Source organism: Pseudophryne corroboree, chromosome 4, assembly GCF_028390025.1.
Source record: "Pseudophryne corroboree isolate aPseCor3 chromosome 4, aPseCor3.hap2, whole genome shotgun sequence".
Taxonomy (NCBI): domain Eukaryota; kingdom Metazoa; phylum Chordata; class Amphibia; order Anura; family Myobatrachidae; genus Pseudophryne; species Pseudophryne corroboree.
The window spans coordinates 499,502,752-499,527,748 of NC_086447.1; the positions used below are offsets into that span (position 1 = coordinate 499,502,752).

Genomic DNA, 24,997 nt, shown 5'->3' on the forward strand with positions numbered 1-24,997 from the left:
CGACAGACGTATACTCTGGTGCATGTGTAGATGGGATCCCGACCACTTGTCCAGGAGATCCAGTTGGAAGGACCGAGCATGAAACCTCCCATACTGCAGAGCCTCGTAAGAGGTCACCATCTTTCCCAGAAGGCAAATGCACTGATGAACAGACACCCGGGCTGGCTTCAGGACATCCCGGATCATTGTTTATATCACAAACGCTTTTTCCTCCGGAAGAAACACCCTCTGCACTTCTGTGTCGAGGATCATTCCCAGAAAGGACAACCTCCTGGTTGGTTCCGAATGGGATTTTGGGATATTCAGGATCCAACCATGTTCCCTGAGAAGTTGAGTCGTGAGAGTAATTGACCGTAACAGCTTCTCCTTGGACGATGCCTTTATCAGCAGATCGTCCAGATATGGAATTATGTTCACCCCCTGCCTGCGGCGGAGAACCATAATTTCCGCCATCACCTTGGCGAATACCCTTGGTGCTGTGGAGAAGCCGGACGGTAGGGCCCGGAACTGATAGTGACAGTCTAACAGTGCGAATCGGAGATAAGCCTGATGCGGCAGCCAAATCGGAATGTGGAGGTACACATCCTCGATATCCAGGGATACCAGGAATTGCCCGTCCTCCAGACCTGATATCACTGTCCTTAGAGACTCCATTTTGAACTTGAACTCCCTCAGAAAGGGATTTAGTGATTTTAAGTTCAGAATGGGCCTGACCGAACCATCTGGTTTCGGTACCACGAAAATAAGAATTTACTTACCGATAATTCTATTTCTCGTAGTCCGTAGTGGATGCTGGGAACTCCGTAAGGACCATGGGGAATAGCGGCTCCGCAGGAGACTGGGCACAAAAGTAAAAGCTTTAGGACTACCTGGTGTGCACTGGCTCCTCCCCCTATGACCCTCCTCCAAGCCTCAGTTAGGATACTGTGCCCGGACGAGCGTACACAATAAGGAAGGATTTTGAATCCCGGGTAAGACTCATACCAGTCACACCAATCACACCGTACAACCTGTGATCTGAACCCAGTTAACAGCATGATAACAGAGGAGCCTCTGAAAAGATGGCTCACAACAATAATAACCCGATTTTTGTAACAATAACTATGTACAAGTATTGCAGACAATCCGCACTTGGGATGGGCGCCCAGCATCCACTACGGACTATGAGAAATAGAATTATCAGTAAGTAAATTCTTATTTTCTCTGACGTCCTAGTGGATGCTGGGAACTCCGTAAGGACCATGGGGATTATACCAAAGCTCCCAAACGGGCGGGAGAGTGCGGATGACTCTGCAGCACCGAATGAGAGAACTCCAGGTCCTCCTCAGCCAGGGTATCAAATTTGTAGAATTTAGCAAACGTGTTTGCCCCTGACCAAGTAGCTGCTCGGCAAAGTTGTAAAGCCGAGACCCCTCGGGCAGCCGCCCAAGATGAGCCCACCTTCCTTGTGGAATGGGCTTTTACAGATTTTGGCTGTGGCAGGCCTGCCACAGAATGTGCAAGCTGAATTGTACTACAAATCCAACGAGCAATAGTCTGCTTAGAAGCAGGAGCACCCAGCTTGTTGGGTGCATACAGGATAAACAGCGAGTCAGATTTTCTGACTCCAGCCGTCCTGGAAACATATTTTCAGGGCCCTGACTACGTCCAGCAACTTGGAGTCCTCCAAGTCCCTAGTAGCCGCAGGTACCACAATAGGCTGGTTCAAGTGAAACGCTGAAACCACCTTAGGGAGAAATTGAGGACGAGTCCTCAATTCTGCCCTGTCCGTATGAAAAATTAGGTAAGGGCTTTTAAAGGATAAAGCCGCCAATTCTGAGACACGCCTGGCTGAAGCCAGGGCTAACAGCATTACCACTTTCCATGTGAGATATTTTAAGTCCACAGTGGAGAGTGGTTCAAACCAATGTGATTTTAGGAACCCCAAAACTACATTGAGATCCCAAGGTGCCACTGGAGGCACAAAAGGAGGCTGTATATGCAGTACCCCCTTGACAAACGTCTGAACTTCAGGAACTGAAGCCAGTTCTTTTTGGAAGAAAATCGACAGGGCCGAAATTTGAACCTTAATGGACCCTAATTTTAGGCCCATAGACAGTCCTGTTTGCAGGAAATGCAGGAAACGACCCAGTTGAAATTCCTCTGTAGGGGCCTTACTGGCCTCGCACCACGCAACATATTTACGCCAAATACGGTGATAATGTTGTACGGTTACATTCTTCCTGGCTTTGATCAGGGTAGGGATGACTTCATCCGGAATGCCTTTTTCCTTCAGGATCCGGCGTTCAACCGCCATGCCGTCAAACGCAGCCGCGGTAAGTCTTGGAACAGACAGGGTCCCTGCTGGAGCAGGTCCTTTCTTAGAGGTAGAGGCCACGGGTCCTCTGTGAGCATCTCTTGAAGTTCCGGGTACCAAGTCCTTCTTGGCCAATCCGGAGCCACGAGTATAGTCCTTACTCCTCTCCTTCTTATGATTCTCAGTACCTTGGGTATGAGAGGCAGAGGAGGGAACACATACACTGACTGGTACACCCACGGTGTTACCAGAGCGTCCACAGCTATTGCCTGAGGGTCCCTTGACCTGGCGCAATACTGGTCTAGTTTTTTGTTGAGGCGGGACGCCATCATGTCCACCTTTGGTTTTTCCCAACGGTTCACAATCATGTGGAAGACTTCTGGGTGAAGTCCCCACTCCCCCGGGTGGAGGTCGTGTCTGCTGAGGAAGTCTGCTTCCCAGTTGTCCACTCCCGGAATGAACACTGCTGACAGTGCTATCACATGATTTTCCGCCCAGCGAAGAATCCTTGCAACTTCTGTCATTGCCCTCCTGCTTCTTGTGCCGCCCTGTCTGTTTACGTGGGCGACTGCCGTGATGTTGTCCGACTGGATCAGCACCGGCTGACCTTGAAGCAGAGGTCTTGCTAGGCTTAGAGCATTGTAGATGGCCCTTAGCTCCAGGATATTTATGTGAAGTGATGTCTCCAGGCTTGACCACAAGCCCTGGAAATTTCTTCCCTGTGTGACTGCTCCCCAGCCTCTCAGGCTGGCATCCGTGGTCACCAGGACCCAGTCCTGAATGCCGAATCTGCGGCCCTCTAGAAGATGAGCACTCTGCAACCACCACAGGAGAGACACCCTTGTCCTTGGTGACAAGATTATCCGCTGATGCATCTGAAGATGCGACCCGGACCATTTGTCTAGCAGATCCCACTGGAAGGTTCTTGCGTGGAATCTGCCGAATGGGATTGCTTCGTAAGAAGCCACCATCTTTCCCAGGACCCTTGTGCATTGATGCACTGAGACTTGGCCTGGCTTTAGGAGATTTCTGACTAGTTCGGATAACTCCCTGGCTTTCTCCTCCGGGAGAAACACCTTTTTCTGGACTGTGTCCAGGATCATCCCTAGGAATAGAAGTCGTGTCGTCGGGATCAGCTGCGATTTTGGAATATTGAGAATCCAACCGTGCTGGCGCAGCACTATCTGAGATAGTGCTACTCCGACTTCCAACTGTTCCCTGGATCTTGCCCTTATCAGGAGATCGTCCAAGTAAGGGATAACTAAAACTCCCTTCCTTCGAAGGAGTATCATCATTTCGGCCATTACCTTGGTAAAGACCCGGGGTGCCGTGGACAATCCAAACGGCAGCGTCTGAAACTGATACTGACAGTTCTGTACCACAAACCTGAGGTACCCTTGGTGAGAAGGGTAAATTGGGACATGTAGGTAAGCATCTTTGATGTCCAGAGACACCATATAGTCCCCTTCTTCCAGGTTTGCAATCACTGCTCTGAGTGACTCCATCTTGAATTTGAACCTTTGTATGTAAGTGTTCAAGGATTTTAGGTTTAAAATTGGTCTCACCGAGCCGTCCGGCTTCGGTACCACAAATAGTGTGGAATAGTACCCCTTTCCCTGTTGTAGGAGGGGTACCTTGATTATCACCTGCTGGGAATACAGCTTGTGAATGGCTTCCAATACTGCCTCCCTGTCTGAGGGAGACGTCGGTAAAGCAGACTTTAGAAAACGGCGAGGGGGAGACGTCTCGAATTCCAATTTGTACCCCTGAGATACCACCTGAAGGATCCAGGGGTCCACTTGCGAGTGGGCCCACTGCGCACTGAACTTCTTGAGACGGGCCCCCACCGTGCCTGAGTCCGCTTGTAAAGCCCCAGCGTCATGCTGAGGACTTTGCGGAGGCGGGAGAGGGCTTTTGTTCCTGGGAACTGGCTGTTTGTTGCAGCCTTTTTCCTCTCCCTCTGCCACGGGGCAGAAATGAGGCGCCTTTTGCCCGCTTGCCCTTATGGGGCCGAAAGGACTGCGCCTGATAATATGGCGTCTTCTTGTGTTGAGAAGCTACCTGGGGTAAAAATGTGGATTTTCCAGCAGTTGCCGTGGCTACCAGCTCTGATAGACCTACCCCAAATAACTCCTCCCCCTTATAAGGCAATACTTCCATGTGCCTTTTAGAATCCGCATCACCTGACCACTGCCGCGTCCATAAACCTTTTCTTGCAGAAATGGACAGCGCGCTAACTCTTGATGTCAGTCGGCAAATATCCCTCTGTGCATCACGCATATATAGAAATGCATCCTTCAAATGCTCTATAGTCAGTAATATACTGTCCCTATCTAGGGTATCAATATTTTCAGTCAGGGAATCCGACCACGCCAGGCCCGCACTGCACATCCAGGCTGAGGCGATTGCTGGTCGCAGTATAACACCCGTGTGAGAGTATATACATTTTAGGATATTCTCCAGCTTTCTATCGGCAGGTTCCTTTAGGGCGGCCGTATCAGGAGAGGGTAGTGCTACCTGTTTAGACAAGCGTGTGAGCGCTTTATCCACCCTAGGGGGTGTTTCCCAACGTGCCCTATCCTCTGGCGGGAAAGGGTACGATGCCAATAACCTTTTAGGAATTATCAGTTTTTTATCGGGGGAAACCCACGCCTCATCACACACTTCATTTAATTCCTCGGATACAGGAAAAACTACAGGCAGTTTTTTCTCACCAAACATAATACCCTTTTTAGTGGTACTTGTATTATCAGATATATGCAATACATTTTTTATTGCTTCAATCATGTAACGTGTGGCCCTAGTGGAAGTCACGTTTGTCTCCTCATCATCGACACTGGAGTCAGTATCCGTGTCTGCCATTTGAGGTAACGGGCGTTTTAAAGCCCCTGATGGCGTTTGAGACCCCTGGACAGGCACAAGCTGAGTAGCCGGCTGTCTCATGTCGTCAACTGTCTGTCGTAAGGAGCTGACACTGTCACGCAATTCCTTCCACAAGCTCATCCACTCAGGTGTCGACTCCCTAGGGGGTGACAACTGTATAATAGGCAATTGCTCCGCCTCCATCTCATTTTCCTCCTCAAACATGTCGACACAATCGTACCGACACACCGCACACACAGAGGGAATGCTCTGATAGAGGACAGGACCCCACTAGCCTTTTGGGGAGACAGAGGGAGAGTATGCCAGCACACACCAGAGCGCTATATATATATATATATACACAGGAATACCACTATAAAATGAGCTTTTCCCTTTATAGCTGCCGTTAGTATAAAACTGCGCCAAATTAGTGCCCCCCTCTCTTTTTTACCCTTTTCTGTAGTGCAGGACTGCAGGGGAGAGTCAGGGAGACGTCCTTCCAGCGGAGCTGTGATGAAAAATGGCGCCCGTGTGCTGAGGAGATAGGCTCCGCCCCCTTCTCGGCGGCCTTTTCTCCCGCTTTTTAGGTGAGTTCTGGCAGGGGTTAAAATTCACCCATATAGCCCTGGGGGTTATATGTGGTGTATTTATGCCAGCCAAGGTGTTTTACATTGCTGCTCAGGGCGCCCCCCCCTAGCGCCCTGCACCCTCAGTGACCGGAGTGTGAAGTGTGCCTGAGTAACAATGGCGCACAGCTGCAGTGCTGTGCGCTACCTTGTTGAAGACTGATGTCTTCTGCCGCCGATTTTTCCGGACCTTTTCTTGCTTCTGGCTCTGTAAGGGGGCCGGCGGCGCGGCTCCAGGACCGAGCTCCGAGGTTGGGCCTGTGTTCGGTCCCTCTGGAGCTAATGGTGTCCAGTAGCCTAAGAAGCCCAATCCACTCTGCACGCAGGTGAGTTCGCTTCTTCTCCCCTTAGTCCCTCGATGCAGTGAGCCTGTTGCCAGCAGGTCTCACTGAAAATAAAAAACCTAAAACTAAACTTTCACTAAGAAGCTCAGGAGAGCCCCTAGTGTGCACCCTTCTCGGCCGGGCACAAAAATCTAACTGAGGCTTGGAGGAGGGTCATAGGGGGAGGAGCCAGTGCACACCAGGTAGTCCTAAAGCTTTTACTTTTGTGCCCAGTCTCCTGCGGAGCCGCTATTCCCCATGGTCCTTACGGAGTTCCCAGCATCCACTAGGACATCAGAGAAAAGGTTCGAATAGTAACCCGTGTTCTGCATTTGAGGAGGGACTGGCACAATGACCTGTGCCTCCACCAACTTCTGGATGGCTCCCTGTAGGGTAGCCCTGTAGAAATCAGTTTTGATAGAGGATAACCACCCCGGCTCCCTTGCTGGTATCTGCGCTATAACAGTACAATCCTGATTACATGGAATGAAATCATCCTGAGAGGACATGTCCTCAGCTGCATATGACACAGAGTCCCTGGACATAGCTAACTGGAAACCCCAAACACTACACACACACACACAGGGCAGGTTCGACAGAGTTTCCCCCCTGAGAATGGCGAGAGACACAGATCAGAGCCAACCCACTCACAGCGCTGTTAAATATAATGGACACCCCTTATCAGCGCCCACTGTGTACTTTAATAGTTGCACAGATATAATTCACCGTCTCCCTCCCCCTTCTATAACCCCCTGGTACCGCACAGGATAGCTGGAGTTGCTTGGAGGGACAGCTCTGTCAGTGTCTGTGTACAGGAACTGCAGGCAGGAAAATGGCGCTGAACGCTGCTGGGTCCGCTCTGAGGCGAAGCTCCGTCCCTTGAAGATGGCGCGTCTTCCCGCACAAATTCTATATACTGGCCTGAGGACTCTGTCGCACGGCGGGGGATTCCGTCCCCTGTTGAGCATCTGTGTACGGAGGATTGTGACGCTAGCCTGGGGATTCAGTCTCCGGTTAGCGTCTGTGACCAGTGTAGGGTATTAAGACGCTGGCTCAGGACACCCCTCAAAGCGCCAACACTGTGTGCCGCTGAGCCTTCCCGGAGCGCAGCCTCTCAGAGCTGCGCTCCTTCCCTTGTGCTGCCATATCTATCGCCTCTTATGATCTTCTGGCTCTGTAAGGGGGTGGCAGCATGCTACCGGGGTGAGCAAATCCCTTGTGGCGGGGAACGTTCGATCAGTGTCCTATCAGCGGAGATAGTGGCTCAGACCCCGCAGGGCGGACAATACTCCCCCTTAGTCCCTCGAAGCAGGGCGGCTGTTGCCCGAAACTTTTACTAAAGACGCTCTGCAGAGCTCCCCTAGCTGTGACTGGCTCCTCTGGGCACATTTTCAAAACTGGGTCTGGTAGGAGGGGCATAGAGGGAGGAGCTAGCCCACACTCTCAAACTCTTGAAGTGCCAATGGCTCCTAGTGGACCCGTCTATACCCCATGGTACTAATGTGGACCCCAGCATCCTCTAGGACGTAAGAGAAAAAACCTTGCAATCAGAAAATATCAAATCAGTAAGCATTTCATTTCTCTGCAGCAGCATGCCCAATGATGTCATCGCACACATGCATAATAATAATGTGGTACTCCCCCAGAACTAAGAGTATTCCTTCTTCCATCCAGTGACACAACTTGATAGTTACTGCCAAGGCAAAAGGAAGGGACCATTAGTGTCGCAGAAGACCTTACACTATGTAACAAGGCATTACAGTACTCAATGTTGCATAAACATTTGCCAAAGTTATTTGGAAGCTGTAGAAAATCAACACGATTTTAACACCTTTTGGAGATTACTGTGACTGCCTCTCTTGGGTAGTAAAGAAAGTAATTGTATTTTTTGGAGAATACAAAGCTTGCCGATACATGATGCCAAAGATCATAGAGTAGTAACAATACTAGTAGTGACTCTGAAAAACAACAAAAATAAAAAATACATTTGAAAAACAATATAAATATAACAATACTTTGGCTCTCTGGCACTCATTTGAAGAGAAAGAGGGGAAAATGTAACAAACCTAAAGAGTGGATAGGTGGAGAAGTTGCCCATGGTAACCAATCAGCTTCTAGCTATCACTTTATATAATGTTAAATGCTAGGTAGAAGCTTATTGGTTGCTATGGGCAACTTCTACACTTAACTGACGATTTTTCCCCCACAAACCGGTCAGAAATTGTTAATTTTTCATTACTTAAGAGTTTAAAAAGTATTTCTATTAATGTATAAAAGTACTTTACTTAAACATATATTTAAGGAGTGTTTTGCGCACCCCTTCCCCATCCCCTCGTATCCATAGGCCCCCATAATGAAAAATAAAAAAATCTTCCCAACCCCCCCAGCCCCCATTGACAATAGACGCCCCCCAGTGATATTAAATCCTAATAAAGGTGCATACATCCTGTGCACAGCGATGATGTGAACATCACTGGGCGGAAAATCTCTCAGTGCATACACACACAGCGATTTTCACCCGGCCCAGCAATGTCCACGGGAGGGTAAACCACTTTCCACAGTAGGAGACTGTGGAAAGTGGTTCACTCGGCTTGTAAAACAGCTGATGGACGGCGGTGGCCAGCAATGATGCGGGAGCGCGCATCAGCACTCACCGCCTGCTCATACACAATGGCTGAGTTTGAGCTCAAAGTAGCTCAAAATGCCAAATGTAAACTGTGAGCTCAAAATCTGGGTCTTTACAGTACCCCCACACCCCCTTAGTAGCAAAAATAAATCTATATTTTATAAACCATTCCCCAACAAAAAAAAACCTTTTTGCACCGCCCCCCCCCCCCCCCCGGGACCAATGTATTTTCTTTTTTTGTTATTTTAAGTATAATTTAACTAGTTAACTTTATATCACCCCTCCCCCACCGGTTATAAATCCCCCCACGGGCATATACTCAGCCCCCCTCCATACAGAGAGCAGCGGAGTGTGTTTCAGGGGCGACTGATGATCAGTCCCCCCTGCTGCAGCTGATCTGTGCACTTGCAGAGATCAGCCAAATTGTGCTAGGAGAGGAATTAAGTTTCCCTCCCCGCACTTTGATTCCCGACTCATGTAATCCAGAATGCAGGCCACATGGCATTCTGAGGCGCAATTCCAGCAGTCATGACGGCTATCGGAGACCGCCGTATCACTGCTCTGTGTCCTGGTAGCCAGAGTTGCCACTTGTGCAGAACTGAGCTCTTAATCTACATGACAGGAGACACAGTGGGGCAGCACGTCGCAAGTGATGCAACCTGGCCAGGTAACATACTCCTGGCTCAGGTTGCAACACGTGTGACTATTCCAGGCAAGTAGTTAGGAAGGTTTAATACATTTGCCCCTACGTACATAAGAAAAACGAACTTCATCAAAACAGTGGGAGGTCTCTGTCCTTGTGGGTTTAAGTCTTCTAGTTTGCAATGGGTGGGTTAGATTTAGTTTGCGGGAAGAGGGTTTGGGTTAGGCTGTGTGTGTGTGTGGGGGGGGGGGGGGGGTAGGTTTAGGCACCACCGGGGAGTGTTAGGGTTATGCTGAGGGAAGGGGAAGGTTAGGTTTAGGCTGCTTGAAGGGAGGTTCAGGGTTAGGGGGCCAGTGGAGGAAGGTTAGTATACTTACCTTCCCTTGTCAGGATTCTGATCATCGGGATGCCACGGATGGAATTCTGACCGCTGGCATTTCAATCTCAACCCCATTTCAAACATCTGTCGGCGCATTCCAATTACATTATTATTAACATCCCGACAGCTCCCGTACAGGGGTTTTACTCCAGGGGACGTGGCGTAGCAGTTCATCTCTGGAGGTAGGTAAGAAGCGCTGCCAGAGGCTGCGGGGTAGGTCCTATGGCATGGGGAGAAATGACTGGCACAAGGCGCATATATGGGTGATCTTGTGGGCATGTGGAGGTAGTCAGATGGCTTTGTCTCTTGGTATAAAGAGCACGTGAGGTGTCTGGTGGCATGGTGGAGGACTAGGTCATTTAATTGAGATGGTAGATTTTGCCTATAGGGAAGTCTGATGGGCATTTAAATGGGGCCTGATGGGTACTTAAGTTGCCCATCAAAACCATGAATTCTGATAGGACCCTGAAAGTTCATTAGGACCCCCCAAATGTTTTAAATGATGGGTCCCTGGTACCCACATAATTCTGAACTCAACGCAATTAATGATACACATTGTTTAAAAAGATGACAGGAGGAGAGCGCTCATAGTGCAGCATGTACAACCATTAATCCTTAAATATGGAGTCAAATTTCAGGTTTTGTTTCTAAAGAAAAATGTGAACTTATCAGATATCACTTTTCCCACTGCTGAACAGTTTTCTAACTGCCGAAAGTGACAGTAAATGAGGATATAGGTTTGCATTTTGTTTGTTTTAAACGTTAGATATAATACCCCTGAAAGAGAGATAATAAGGCATTGTTACTCAACATCAGTCCTCAAGGCATACCAACAGTCCAGTCCTTAGTGATATCCATGTTTGTGCACAGATGGTTAAATCAAAATAACTGTTAATGTGCGATGAGGACCATGTTTGGGAACCCCTGAATTAAGAGCTGATCTGTACCACAAGATTTGTTGGAAAGTACATCATACTGTATACTGTATGTAGTTTTATAGGGTGTGACTCAAACTTATTTACTACATACTAATAGCTTACCCAGTGATAGCACAAACTCTAATAGTGTAAAAGGTGCATACACACTGTGCGATATTTTAGTCAATATCGCTCATTTTCCCCCTTCTGAGCGATATTGACTAAAATATTGTAGCGTGGATGGCGCAAACGACGGCCGATGCGCATTCCCAGTGGTCGCTAACGACCCCCCTCTGTCAGACGTACATGCAGGTCCATTTTGGCGTGATGTCACTTAGTGATATCTTTGCGGTATCGCTCTGTGTGTATGTACAATGTCGGGCAGCCTGGGAGGGGAGGGAACACACTGTGCGATATCGCTAATGGAGCTTATCGCACACAGTGTGTACCCACCTTAACTGACACCCTAATAGGCCAAATTTTTTTTTTTTTTTAGATTTTTATTGTGACACAATGGGAATACCATCAGTGCACAAAATAATCCATCTTCCAGAAGATAGGCGGTAGTAATGTATGTATAATATGCTAATGCCATCAAACAGTATGACAATAACAAACAAAACCCCAAAAACTTGGGGATTTCTAGGTAACCAGTACTATTTTACATCAATGATAGCTACGCTAAAGACACTGCAAAAGCAATGTTTGCAGGAACACCGTGAGATGTATAGGGATGTAATTCGTCACACAAGTACTCTGCTCCCTCAGAGCAACTTTAGCTTATGCCACAGAACAAGGAGGAGGCCATGACCACAGAGCACACTGTCAGTCACAGCAGTCGCGCAGCCAGGAGGATGCTATGAACGGTGCAGCCCCCACCAGGGATCCTGCACACAAACTTTGGAGGAAGGCACTGAGAGAGGGGACCTGTGGGCAGGCAGAGACTCGGCCGTCCCCGCATTACAGGACATCGGCCTCCGGATTTCAGCTCGGGCCCAATAGCACTGCATCCTCCATCTGTCACCTGTAGTGCAGGACCGGGCCAGGCGAAGCCTGTGTCTCGTAGAGGAGCGGGTGCACGGTGGTGTACGAGAGAGGCCCGAGACTACCCTCCCGCTGGCCGGTGCTGACCCCGGCGCTGTGCTCTCCTCTTACCATCATAATAGTAGCAGACCTTCTTCTTTCCGCCCCCCTGACTGTACGCCATGGAGTACTGCACGGACGCCGCTCACACTGGGACTTGCTGGTGCTCAAGACGGGCCGGGCTGCACCGAGAGGAGCGCTGATAGCCGCCACTGCCCGTTACTCGGTAATCAATGGAAACGTCCCGCCTGACCGGCGCTGCACACACACATACAGACACGGTGCAGACAGAAGGGGGTGGGGCCGGTGAGGCTATGTGGGAGGGGCTGGCAGGAGAGGGGGCGGGGTTTGTGGCTCAGAGACATAGAGAACGCGGTGAGATGGGCGGCCCAGGGCGGTCGGAGTACGGCCTGTGGGAGGGGCTGCGCGGAATGTGCTATGGGAAGGCGTGGTTTTGTATTCAGAGTGGGAGGGGAGGGACTGTCTCACAACATCAGCCACACTACTACCAGGGTAGCGCCGTGTGCGCAGCCGCAGCCAGGGAGAGACCAAGCGCGGCCGCTGGGGGGAGATGACAGGGAGAGAGCCCGCGCCAGCGCTTGCCGGGTGTTTGACGTTAGTTAGCGTCTGATTGTTTGCCGGTACGGCCACCCCCCTTTTGCGTATATGGTGCAGGCTGAGGATTGTGCTTGGTCTTGGTGTGATGGAGGTTAGTCCTCCTCCTGTGACGGTTGAGTCTAAAATCAAGTGGGCTAAAGGACCTGGTCCATCTGTCCACTTTGTTTTAGCCTATTGTGTATAGATTAGGCTATATCCAAGTGGTTGAAAGGACCAGGTCCTTTAGCCCACTAGGTTCTAGTCCATTTTATATAGGCAGGCTATATCCAAGTGGTCTAAGGGACCTTTCAATTTTCAGGCAGTTTTCACAAAGGACCAGGTCCTTTAGCCCACTAGGTTCTAGTCCATTTTACATAGGCAGGCTATATCCAAGTGGTCTAAGGGACCTTTCAATTTTCAGGCAGTTTTCACAAAGGACCAGGTCCTTTAGCTCACTAGTTTCTAGTCCATTTTACATAGGCAGGCTATATCCAAGTGGTCTAAGGGACCTTTCAATTTTCAGGCAGTTTTCACAAAGGACCAGGTCCTTTAGCCCACTAGGTTCTAGTCCATTTTACATAGGCAGGCTATATCCAAGTGGTCTAAGGGACCTTTCAATTTTCAGGCAGTTTTCACAAAGGACCAGGTCCTTTAGCTCACTAGTTTCTAGTCCATTTTACATAGGCAGGCTATATCCAAGTGGTCTAAGGGACCTTTCAATTTTCAGGCAGTTTTCACAAAGGACCAGGTCCTTTAGCTCACTAGGTTCTAGTCCATATTATATAGGCAGGCTATATCCAAGTGGTCCAAGGGACCTTTTAATTTTCAGGCAGTTTTCACAAAGGACCAGGTCCTTTAGCCCACTAGGTTCTAGTCCATTTTACATAGGCAGGCTATATCCAAGTGGTCTAAGGGACCTTTCAATTTTCAGGCAGTTTTCACAAAGGACCAGGTCCTTTAGCTCACTAGTTTCTAGTCCATTTTACATAGGCAGGCTATATCCAAGTGGTCTAAGGGACCTTTCAATTTTCAGGCAGTTTTCACAAAGGACCAGGTCCTTTAGCTCACTAGGTTCTAGTCCATATTATATAGGCAGGCTATATCCAAGTGGTCCAAGGGACCTTTTAATTTTCAGGCAGTTTTCACAAAGGACCAGGTCCTTTAGCCCACTAGGTTCTAGTCCATTTTATATAGGCAGGCTATATCCAAGTGGTCTAAGGGACCTTTCAATTTTCAGGCAGTTTTCACAAAGGACCAGGTCCTTTAGCCCACTAGGTTCTAGTCCATTTTACATAGGCAGGCTATATCCAAGTGGTCTAAGGGACCTTTCAATTTTCAGGCAGTTTTCACAAAGGACCAGGTCCTTTAGCTCACTAGTTTCTAGTCCATTTTACATAGGCAGGCTATATCCAAGTGGTCTAAGGGACCTTTCAATTTTCAGGCAGTTTTCACAAAGGACCAGGTGCTTTAGCCCACTAGGTTCTAGTCCATTTTACATAGGCAGGCTATATCCAAGTGGTCTAAGGGACCTTTCAATTTTCAGGCAGTTTTCACAAAGGACCAGGTCCTTTAGCTCACTAGTTTCTAGTCCATTTTACATAGGCAGGCTATATCCAAGTGGTCTAAGGGACCTTTCAATTTTCAGGCAGTTTTCACAAAGGACCAGGTCCTTTAGCTCACTAGGTTCTAGTCCATATTATATAGGCAGGCTATATCCAAGTGGTCCAAGGGACCTTTTAATTTTCAGGCAGTTTTCACAAAGGACCAGGTCCTTTAGCCCACTAGGTTCTAGTTCATTTTATATAGGCAGGCTATATCCAAGTGGTCTAAGGGACCTTTCAATTTTCAGGCAGTTTTCACAAAGGACCAGGTCCTTTAGCCCACTAGGTTCTAGTCCATTTTACATAGGCAGGCTATATCCAAGTGGTCTAAGGGACCTTTCAATTTTCAGGCAGTTTTCACAAAGGACCAGGTCCTTTAGCTCACTAGTTTCTAGTCCATTTTACATAGGCAGGCTATATCCAAGTGGTCTAAGGGACCTTTCAATTTTCAGGCAGTTTTCACAAAGGACCAGGTCCTTTAGCCCACTAGGTTCTAGTCCATTTTACATAGGCAGGCTATATCCAAGTGGTCTAAGGGACCTTTCAATTTTCAGGCAGTTTTCACAAAGGACCAGGTCCTTTAGCTCACTAGTTTCTAGTCCATTTTACATAGGCAGGCTATATCCAAGTGGTCTAAGGGACCTTTCAATTTTCAGGCAGTTTTCACAAAGGACCAGGTCCTTTAGCTCACTAGGTTCTAGTCCATATTATATAGGCAGGCTATATCCAAGTGGTCCAAGGGACCTTTTAATTTTCAGGCAGTTTTCACAAAGGACCAGGTCCTTTAGCCCACTAGGTTCTAGTCCATTTTACATAGGCAGGCTATATCCAAGTGGTCTAAGGGACCTTTCAATTTTCAGGCAGTTTTCACAAAGGACCAGGTCCTTTAGCTCACTAGTTTCTAGTCCATTTTACATAGGCAGGCTATATCCAAGTGGTCTAAGGGACCTTTCAATTTTCAGGCAGTTTTCACAAAGGACCAGGTCCTTTAGCTCACTAGGTTCTAGTCCATATTATATAGGCAGGCTATATCCAAGTGGTCCAAGGGACCTTTCAATTTTCAGGCAGTTTTCACAAAGGACCAGGTCCTTTAGCTCACTAGTTTCTAGTCCATTTTACATAGGCAGGCTATATCCAAGTGGTCTAAGGGACCTTTCAATTTTCAGGCAGTTTTCACAAAGGATCAGGTCCTTTAGCTCACTAGGTTCTAGTCCATTTTACATAGGCAGGCTATATCCAAGTGGTCTAAGGGACCTTTCAATTTTCAGGCAGTTTTCACAAAGGACCAGGTCCTTTAGCTCACTAGGTTCTAGTCCATTTTACATAGGCAGGCTATATCCAAGTGGTCTAAGGCACCTTTTAATTTTCAGGCAGTTTTCACAAAGGACCAGGTCCTTTAGCCCACTAGGTTCTAGTCCATTTTACATAGGCAGGCTATATCCAAGTGGTCTAAGGGACCTTTTAATTTTCAGGCAGTTTTCACAAAGGACCAGGTCCTTTAGCTCACTAGGTTCGAGTCTAGGTTCAGGTCTGAGGAAGGGGAATAACACCCCGAAACGTCACGAATAAATTGGCCCTTTTGGGTCTTTTTTTGCACTTTAAAACTTTGCTTGCAAGTCTCTGAGTGCCGCCCATACAAAGGATTTATACATAGGCGCTAGTCTGCAGGGAGGGCACCGGAGCAAGGTGAACGTAAGTCCGGAGTGCCAGGGACCCCAAATACAAGGACATATATATATATACTAGTTGATTCATCGCGCCCTACGGGCGCTCTTCACACCGTCGTAAGGGGCTACGCCCCCTTAACCCTTGCACACCCTTGTGGTGTGCAATATTTTTATTATATAGAGTATTACATCCAATCATAATTGTGTGAGTGGTTAAATATTGCACGGACAAAGGGCGTGCAATGGTTAAGGGGTCGAAGCCCCTTGCAACGTTGTGAACAGCGCATGCAGTGCCTTGTGAATCACCTAATAGGTTCTGTGGTTGTTGCGGTGGTGATGCAGGTGGGGTAAGGACTGGTGCGGTTGTGCTGCAGGTGGGGAAGGGTGCATGCGTGCCACGTGTGGTGGTCCGGAGCCACTACGGGTGGGAGAGGAGCAGTTGCAGGGGTGCCCCAGGTGGGGGAGGGGCGGATACTGTGGTGCGGCAGGAGGGGCGGATGCAGGGTTTCAGCAGGAGGCAGGAGGGTGAGGGGGCCCGGAGCTACTGCGGGTGCTGGAGGGGGTGTGTTGGGGTGCCACGGATGGGGCCAGAGGTACTGTGATGGTGGAGGGGTGAGTAATGCTTATCCTGCTTCTCCTGGAAGCAGCTAAGCTGCTGTCCTCCCTTTGGCAGTGGCTCTCCCGGAGACTCGTACAGCAGCCAGTCACTATTGTTATGGCCAGTGTTCCAACGCGCCGCATTACAGGGAAGAAGATGCACTCAATAAACAACAGCTCCCAGCAGCCCCAAGAGCCGGAATGCTTTGGCGCTAAGGGCTGCTCTGAGCTGCAGTTTATTTAGTGCGTCTACTTCCTGTAATGCGGTGCGTTGGGACACTGGTGCTAACAATAGAGACTGGCTGGCAGAACTGAGTGACTGGCTGAATGTAAAAGGTGAGAATGCTGTGCAGTGTCAGTGACACTGAACACAGGTCCGGCGCTAGCCGCTCAGCAAAGGGATGCAGTGCAGGGAGACACCAGGAAGGAGAGGCATTCTCCCTGCTCTGCATCCCTTTTGTGAGCTGCTGCTGCTATCCCTGCTGCCGACTGCTGTCACACATGCAGCTGCGCCGGAAGCACAAAACCTATTCTCCCCCTCGGTACCTGCCTCACAAAGCCTCCTCTCCCCCTCGGCGCCGTCAGCACAAAACCTCCTCTCCCCCCTTCCCTCCCCTGTGTGACATTCAGTGGCTGGGAGGGAGGCAAAGTCGGTGGAGCTAGATGGGAGTAAGGTGTGGAGCTACACGGTACCATGCTGCAGCAGGAGGATGAGCTACTACAGCTTCAGCCAGCCAGACTTCATTAGATAAGTGTCTGGAAAAAGAGTGAGTTCATGTATATACAGTGTCTGTGTATACTGTATATATGTGTGACTGTGTATGTGTGTAATGTATGTAGACTATGTATGTTTGTGTGTGTTTGTATATATATGTGTCTGTTGTGTGTGTATGTGTGACTGCTGCATAATGTTTGTAAGCGTCACTGGTACAGGGGGCGTTACGTGTGTAAGCAACACTGGTACAGGGAGCGTTACGTGTGCAAGCAACACTGGTACAGGGGGTGTTACGTGTGTAAGCGTCACTGGTACAGGGAGCGTTACGTGTGTATGCAACACTGGTACAGTGGGCGTTACGTGTGTAAGCGGCACCGGTACAGGTTGTGTTACGTGTGTAAGCAACACTGGTACAGAGGGCATTACATTTGTAAGTGTCTCTACTACAGCGAACTAATTCAGCTAGTGAACAACTTGGAATGACCCCCATAGGACGCTGCAGTAAAACAATGTTTTTTCCCTATCTACAGTGTAGAGACTTGCTGCAGATACAGTGGCAGACCCTCCAGCTGCACCTTTTTGACAGGTACAGTCCCTTTTTTTTATGGTCTGTACTGTTTTTTGACTCTCCAAGCTTCCATTGAAAGTATAGGAAAAGGTGCGTTGTCACGGCGCTGTACCCATTGCCACGCCCCCTTTTCGAATTAGTATCAATGTTTATGTTTAAATTGTTGGAGGGTGTGTTGCTGCAGATGCAGGGGGACTATTTTGGGTTGTTGGGCTGGAGCTGCAGCTCCATCAGCCCCATTGCTAATCCTGCTCTGTCAAAACACAGCAGGCAAAGGGCAGAGACTTCCATTGGATGTAACCTGTGTGGGAGGACGTTTCTCGCCCAATCAGCTGTGGACTGGGTGTGATAGACCTGCTGCTAAGCCAATGAGATATATAAAACAGCGCGGTCCTAGTTCTGAGGTATATATCTGAATACTCGTACAATATATACTGTAAGATACACTTCTTGTTGACTAACGCCGTCTGTAAAGAGACATGTAGAACACTTAAGTGTTTGTAAAGTATTTGCCCTGATTACAGGTGGCTTTACAAGGTAGACCTTGCCCTGCAGTCATTGAGACCAGTTGCAGCTATCCCAAAGATGGCGCCCAGCGTCTCAGTCAGGTAGTGAGGGAGAGTGAAAGCCAGCTCAAGGGCAGGAAATCCACTCAAAGTTGGCACCCTGGTCCAGGCCAAACGCTGGCTCCCCTATGCTGGTACTCACCACCTGTTACTACGTAGTCTTATTAAATTGTGCGTTAGTACACCCAACTTGTACTTCTATGCCCTAGCAGATATAGTGGGGTCCCTGTGCATAACAGTGTCCATGCCAGCGTCCCACTCCGTCTCCCTAGACTGCGAACAGAACATGATTTAGTAGCGGGTCCCGCCTGGCTGACCCTCTTACCTCCTCCCCGTGGCAGCCACGACAACCCTGAGAGCGTCTGCTACCGTGTTCCTAGAGTCGGAGTGTCTCCACTGCAAGTATCCGGGAACTGAGCCATGGGAGTATGCGACACTGCTTGGAAGGTGATGGAGCCGCAGCGCTGAATGTCACTCTGACATGTAAGTGCTGCGGCCCTTGAAGTCTTCTTAGAAAGCTTTTTCAGGCTGAAGACTTTAGCAAGGCACTGTTACTAGCCAGTTTTATATGATTAAGCAACCTTCAAATGCAACATCCAAGTAGATTAAATGGTCAAGTTGGATGATTCAGATTTGCATGCACACTTGTGGAGAGATCTGTGTGTAGATGCTGCACAGTACATGTTTATATTTCTCTGTCAGTCTTCCTCCACAGGGCCAGTGTTGTGCCCCAGATCCCCCCTTGTTCTTCAAATTAGTCCCCCACGGCAGCAGTTTATTCCTTACACTGCACAAGCTCTTAAGATTTGACTTCTAGACATACTTTGCAGTATAAGATCAAGGTAAAGTGAGAACTAGGTATGATCCTAAGCACTGGAACTCAATAAATTGTAATAGGTTGTTGGGTTAATCCTCAATCCAACCAAAATTAGTTTGTATAAATGAATTTGTAGCAATAAATGTTGAGGTGCATCCATGAGTCTAATCACTGTTTATACACTTGCATTTGGAGCTTGATGTGTTGATTCATCGGTGCATGCTATTGAGACTAAATATGGGCATACACTATACAATTATCTTGCATATAATCTGTGGGGTTTATTATGATTTGCCACGGGTTCCCGGTGTTTAACATACTGGCGCTGGGATCTCTTCCACCGACATGCCGACAGCGGGTTGAGCGCAAATTAGCCCGTTGCGTGTACGCTTGCGTGCAAATTCTCCCTCCATGCCGGTCGTTGACCCCCATATGCCGGGTGTTGTGATTCCGGCGGCGGTATAGATTGCTTTGATCCTGACAGCTGGCATAGTGAATACCACCCTAATCTGTGGTTGGAATGAAAACATGGTCATGGATGCAAGCAGCTGACAATCAACCATTTGTTAACAAACTCTGTAAAATGGACAACATTATTGATTTTACCAATTTGTATAAAAGACAGGTTTTGTTTATTTTCCAGGAGTAAATGGTCCATTGTCACTTGCTCTAATCCATTCCCAGGTTTTCATTCCAACCTCCTATTATCTGCCAGATAATTTTATAGTGTATGCCAGTTTACAACTGTGTATTTCTGCTAATCTTGCAACCAATTGTTTTTCAGAGTCATCCATCAGCAACCTTGATAATCCTACATTGTGCGTATTAATACACACCAAATTCTCACACATAGATTGCATCAACCCCATTAAGATGTATTTCTGTGTGTGAAAATTGCCTCCATGGTGACAGCCAGAACTAGTTCTGCCGGGCTCAGAGCCAGATTCATAAGTGCATCCTATTATTGCTGCATGCAAGCTGGTGATATTTACATTCTGTGCATGCAACCAATTCGCACTGCACTTGTATTCCAATGGTTACTATTCTAAGTTTCAAATCCAAATAGCATTTGTCTCTAGTAAATTTTTATCTTAAAGTAATAACCATTGGGATACAAGTGCAGTGCGAATCAGTTGCATGAACAGACTAAATATTGCCCGCCTGCATGTCGCATCAACATTTTGCATTTATGAATCAGGCTATGAGCCTTCCGTAACTATCATACTGTATGGATGTAAATAGATAGGAACACTTTAGTTCAAATACATTTTTCCAAAATGATGCTGTAAAATAGATTCCATCGGTGGTGAGGAATACAGATATTTCTTAGTAGGGATTGCTATCAATCTCTGTTATCTCAAAGATTGATATTTATATAACTGAATTTTTTTTTTATGTACCGATTTTTTAGGCATGACGTAGACTGTATTTTTCAGAAATTCACAATGCTGCAGTGTTAAATTTAACTTCCCTAGCTTCAGCTGCAGTAATTCCACAGTCATCCTCAGTAACCAGAGGGTCACTCAGAAGGCTGTAAACAAAGGGTCACTCAGAAGGCTAATGTTCATGCAGTGATAAAATGCTTATGTCAAAGTTGAAAAATATCATGATGCATATCCTTTTGTACTAACCCCATGCACATGCCCGCTGTGCGTGCACTCGCTCTGCCGTGCGTACGCATATCCGCACTTTGCGTAATGGAGCTTCCACGGCCATGCGCTTGGTATGCGCATTTACGGTAGAGTTTGTGAGCGTGTAGCGTGCGACTCGATTGTAGCATATTTAACCCATATAGTGCGTTTTGTAGTTAATATTCACCTAGACCATGTCAGCGAGTATGATTAGTTTAAACTGTTCCTGGACAGAGAGATTCCTCTCTGCATGATATGAAGGGTCAGATAAAGGTTGAAAAGTGGTGTCTAGTATCCAGCTGTAGGGTATTTTAAGGGTAATATTCAGATGTTAGTTAGGAAAGGATCGCTCGCTCTTGCGTATAGTTATGTAGAGAAGTAGATTATGAACATTAACTGTATTTGCTGTAAGTTACAGATGCGGCGGGAATCCTTAGGATACCTCCCACATGAGCAGTTGGGGAAAGACACAGCCCACCTGTTCAAATCTACCTATGACCTTTTCTGTAATGTAGAGACACATCTCTGTGTCCAGTGAACAATGAGATTACAGGTACCATTGTATTGTGAATGTATGTTGTGTATATAAAGACCACTCTTGCCTTGCCAGCCTCATGTCTCTGAAGGCTTTCTACCTGAACAGCTGATGACTGGACTCCAGGTTGCGCTTGCGAAAGATTCCCCACGTATGCATATTTATCTGTAGCCATTTCTTCGCTCTTGTTTGCCATTGTTCATGTTATTATCTGTTATTATGTTAGATTTCTGTGTTAGCTTGTATTGTATAACTTGTATTGGTTTTCCCCTTTTTCTCTAAACAATCCACGGCAGTGTTAGAGCTGCTGTGGTTTTAACCAAACCCGGTCTTGTGTTTTCACTTTCCTGCAAAGGGCTCTCTTAGCGTCTTAATCGCTCAAACAGCATACACATTGTTAATGGTTTTAAGCTTTACATCACTGCAGTATTTGACTACTTAGGTTTAGAGTATAAGCATATCCTTACTGTGTTTTATTAGCAAGGTTTAAATGTTATCGACTGTGTGTGTGCCTGCTGTGTGTATTCCGTACACTCAGCGCAGCGTGTGTACGCCAAGTGCGTACCACGTGCAGGACTCTGTACGCAAATAGCGTACAAAGTGCGTAGCACGTACACCTGGTCTAGCGGCCATAGCAGCTCCACGGTATTAGTATATAGCTTTATGTTTAAAGGTAATATTTGACATTATCACTTAATCTTAAGAAATCAACTGAACACAAAAGCCAACAGTAGTCATCGAGTTACAGAACACATCTTCTTAAGCATTTGCATGTGCATTTTTTATAATGTCCGTTGTGAACAAAGTTATGGTGGCTGTGAAGGACATATAACTTATAATCATGGCCAATGCTCTATTATATGTAGTTAAGATATGTGCAAGTGAGCTAGAGCATGAACATTTTTTTCTTTATTAATTTTTCATAACAAAACACATTTTTCTAACAAACCAGTTATAGTATTGAAGTCATATAAAATGTAATAAATTTTTAAAAAAAAAATATTCCTAAATTTTTAATTTGTTTACTAACAGGCATGCAAGACTGCAATATGTATTGAATATCAAACTTCGAAAAATGTTACAGCACATTTGAAATGTCAATGAGATGAAAGCATGGTGATACAAACCCCACCAAATGCTATTCCCAGCAGCCTAGAAAAGGGGGACAGAGCTTGTTGATGCAGTGATTTCCTTTTGTCCACTTTGATCTAGTGTGGTTTGTATTATATAATCAGGCTATATTTAAGTTGGCTAAAGGTCCTGGACTAATTCAGTTATCTACTTTCTTTTTTACTAAATACGGGGCTGTACAACACTAAAAAATGAATTATTTAGTGCATTCTGTGCACAAAAACTTCTTTTTTGTAGTAACCCTTTTATCATTTTTCTGTACACCAGCACAGGAAAAATGCAGCCACAGTTTACACTGATGACACTGAATCATGTCTTCATCTGTCAAATAAAAGTTACATGTACAATGAAGTGTCATCTTAACTTTTTTCTTTTTTTGCTTTGATTTGAAATGTGTGTGTGGAAACATTTCGATTTTTTCATTTTCAAGGCATTTTATGAGATGCTTCCTCATCTGATCTTGCTCAAATTTGATTGTAGACAATTTGAAACAATTTGCAAGAGCTACACAGTTTGCTAACGCAAACAGACCACAGTCATTGATTCCCATCTGTTTCTGGCAGCACCTAAAATTAATATCAAGCACTTGATTAACCCCATCAAACAGTGGCAAATATAACTGTTTGAGCTGTTTTTTTAGTGTATCTGGGACACCTGAAAAAGTTAAGGAATCGTAAACAGTAACTGTATTCCTAACTCTTTGAGATGTGACCCAGTGTGCCCCAAGATGGTGAATTTGAAGCACCTGGTCACTATCACAAGCAGTACCTGAATTTTGTGCAAGGATCAGGGTATCAATGAAACCTGCATATGAAGGATGGCTCTGTGAGATCAAGTACTGACAAACATTTATTATATTGTCATCAAGCCATGCTCCACTGCTTATTTCCTCTCTATCTTGGTATGTCAGCTTGATGCCATTTATGGTCAACCAAGTATCTGTTTGGTTAACTGGACTGACAGCTTCCAGTTCATCATCTACAGGTTGAGAGATATCTATCCTCACCTCAGCTTTTTGCATTTCTGCCTTTACCCCAAAACGCTGGGCTCCTGTCTGTTTAGGCTTTCCATACTTCCTTTTTGGAAGTGGATTTATACTCTCTGTTTTTTTTTTTTTTTGGGGGGATTCAATTAATGGAATTCCATGATCCTTTGGTATAGCTGCAAAAACTTTCTCATAATTTTTAGTACAATCAACCAAAAATTCCATAAGGAAATTTTTATCTTTAACCAAATACACACAATCAATGCTTTGTTTTAAAGCTTGTACACATCTTCAGGGCCGGCAACAGACATTTTGGGGCCCGGTACAGTGATATCTCTGGGGCCCCCTCAGAGCAACGGAATTTGCTGCGCTAAATCTACAGTATACAGATATTTAAATATTTATCTCTCTCCTTCCTCCCCCACACACACCACAGTCGGTTTCTCCCCAATAATTCCATGATGATTCCCTGCTCACATCCCTGCCGGACACTATGAGGCATATACTTGGGGCCCCTCTGATCCTTGGGGCCCGGTACAGGTGTCCCCTTTGACCCCCCCTGTCGCCGGCCCTGCACATCTTCGAGTGACTCCTGTTCTTCTTTGTGGAGGTAATTTGCCGGGTTTTAACATGGATTTTAAAACCAGTTTATCTTTTGAGTCCACATTCTCTTCAGTTTGTTCACGCTTTGTACGCCCCCAAAAAAATTCTTTGTCTAGAGTAAATAGTCTGTTTTCTGCATACAGTGGATTAATATTTTCCCACTTCCATGTTGTATTGCAGCGCAAAATGGCACACATGTGCTTGCAAGGCAAAAGGAACCTTAACCAGTCAATACAGGTACAAGATGGACAATCACTTCCTAAATTTACATTGTACTCCCTTTCTCTATCTGCCTCACTCTTTACCATGAAAATGCCTTTGTCAACATTCAAACAGGTAATGTGATCTTTATCCAGATTGCTAAACCACCGTTTTAACACATGTAGTACAAATCCCCTTGGACGATTCTGTAAGAAAGCTGGCAATTCTTTCTTATATTTTCTGTACATTTCTGAGAATTGCACATTCAACTGCACATACCTAGAGAAAAGGAAAAGCATTTTAAGATATATTTTTCATAAATATGAAAATAATCATAAATTAAAAATTTTTTTTTTCAAAGCCTCTTCTTTTAAAATTTATATTTCCCCCTCCTGCAGCTGCATTCCCCCATATTCCCCACTGCCGGCAATGATTACCTGGGCTGCACGAGGAATGTGCTCCAGACATGGTGTACCCCTACCTCACTGCTGTTACTGTTTCAATGAACACCACAGCTGCTATCACGTTGTAAACAGTTTGAAGTGATCTCAATAGATCCCTCTGCTGCACAAGCTTCCATGTAAATGGCTGTTTGTTAATAGATTCGGGGGCTGTACACCATTTAAAAATGTTGAACAGTTTCACTGTAAAAATTTTTACAATATTTTATTGTCAAAACTTGATAAATATCAAAATTTATAAATCCCATTATTTTAGTATGGGTTATGTGTAAATTATTGCGGCAAGTCAGTTACTGGGAGATATGAGCAATATCTCAGCCATTACAGCCTTTAGAAATTATTCTGCTATGAAATAAAATGGGAAAAAGGGTTGATATTTTATTTAAATAAAACCCTGTTTAGTGTTGATGAACATGCCCCTAAATGCTTTGTTGCCTACACATGATGTGTTCATGAATAAAATGTATAATATTTTCGAGGTTAATAATTATGAGGAAAAATTCTATGGTATAGACACAAAATAATCTTACACTTTTTTAAAAACATAATAATACATAAATCCTATTT

General features: G+C 46.2%; 1 protein-coding gene and 1 long non-coding RNA gene across 3 annotated transcripts in view; one reads left to right on the forward strand and one right to left on the reverse strand.

Annotated features, from left to right (window-relative positions):
* Positions 1 to 12,272, reverse strand: part of HDAC2 (histone deacetylase 2) — a 201,894-nt gene extending 189,622 nt beyond the window's left edge. Inside the window, exon 1 of one of the 2 annotated variants that reach the window (XM_063917161.1) lies at positions 11,828 to 12,272. In XM_063917161.1, coding sequence (XP_063773231.1) covers positions 11,828 to 11,879 — 52 coding nt within the window. In that variant the 5' untranslated portion in view covers positions 11,880 to 12,272. The remainder of the gene's footprint in view (positions 1 to 11,827) is intronic. The other variant, XM_063917160.1, reaches the window with a different exon arrangement.
* Positions 12,273 to 16,497: 4,225 nt separating this feature from the next.
* On the forward strand, positions 16,498 to 23,111 carry LOC134911555 (uncharacterized). The gene is made up of 3 exons (XR_010176668.1): positions 16,498 to 17,518; positions 18,769 to 18,908; positions 22,082 to 23,111. It is a non-coding gene; the product is annotated as an uncharacterized LOC134911555 (long non-coding RNA).
* Positions 23,112 to 24,997: the final 1,886 nt, after the last annotated feature.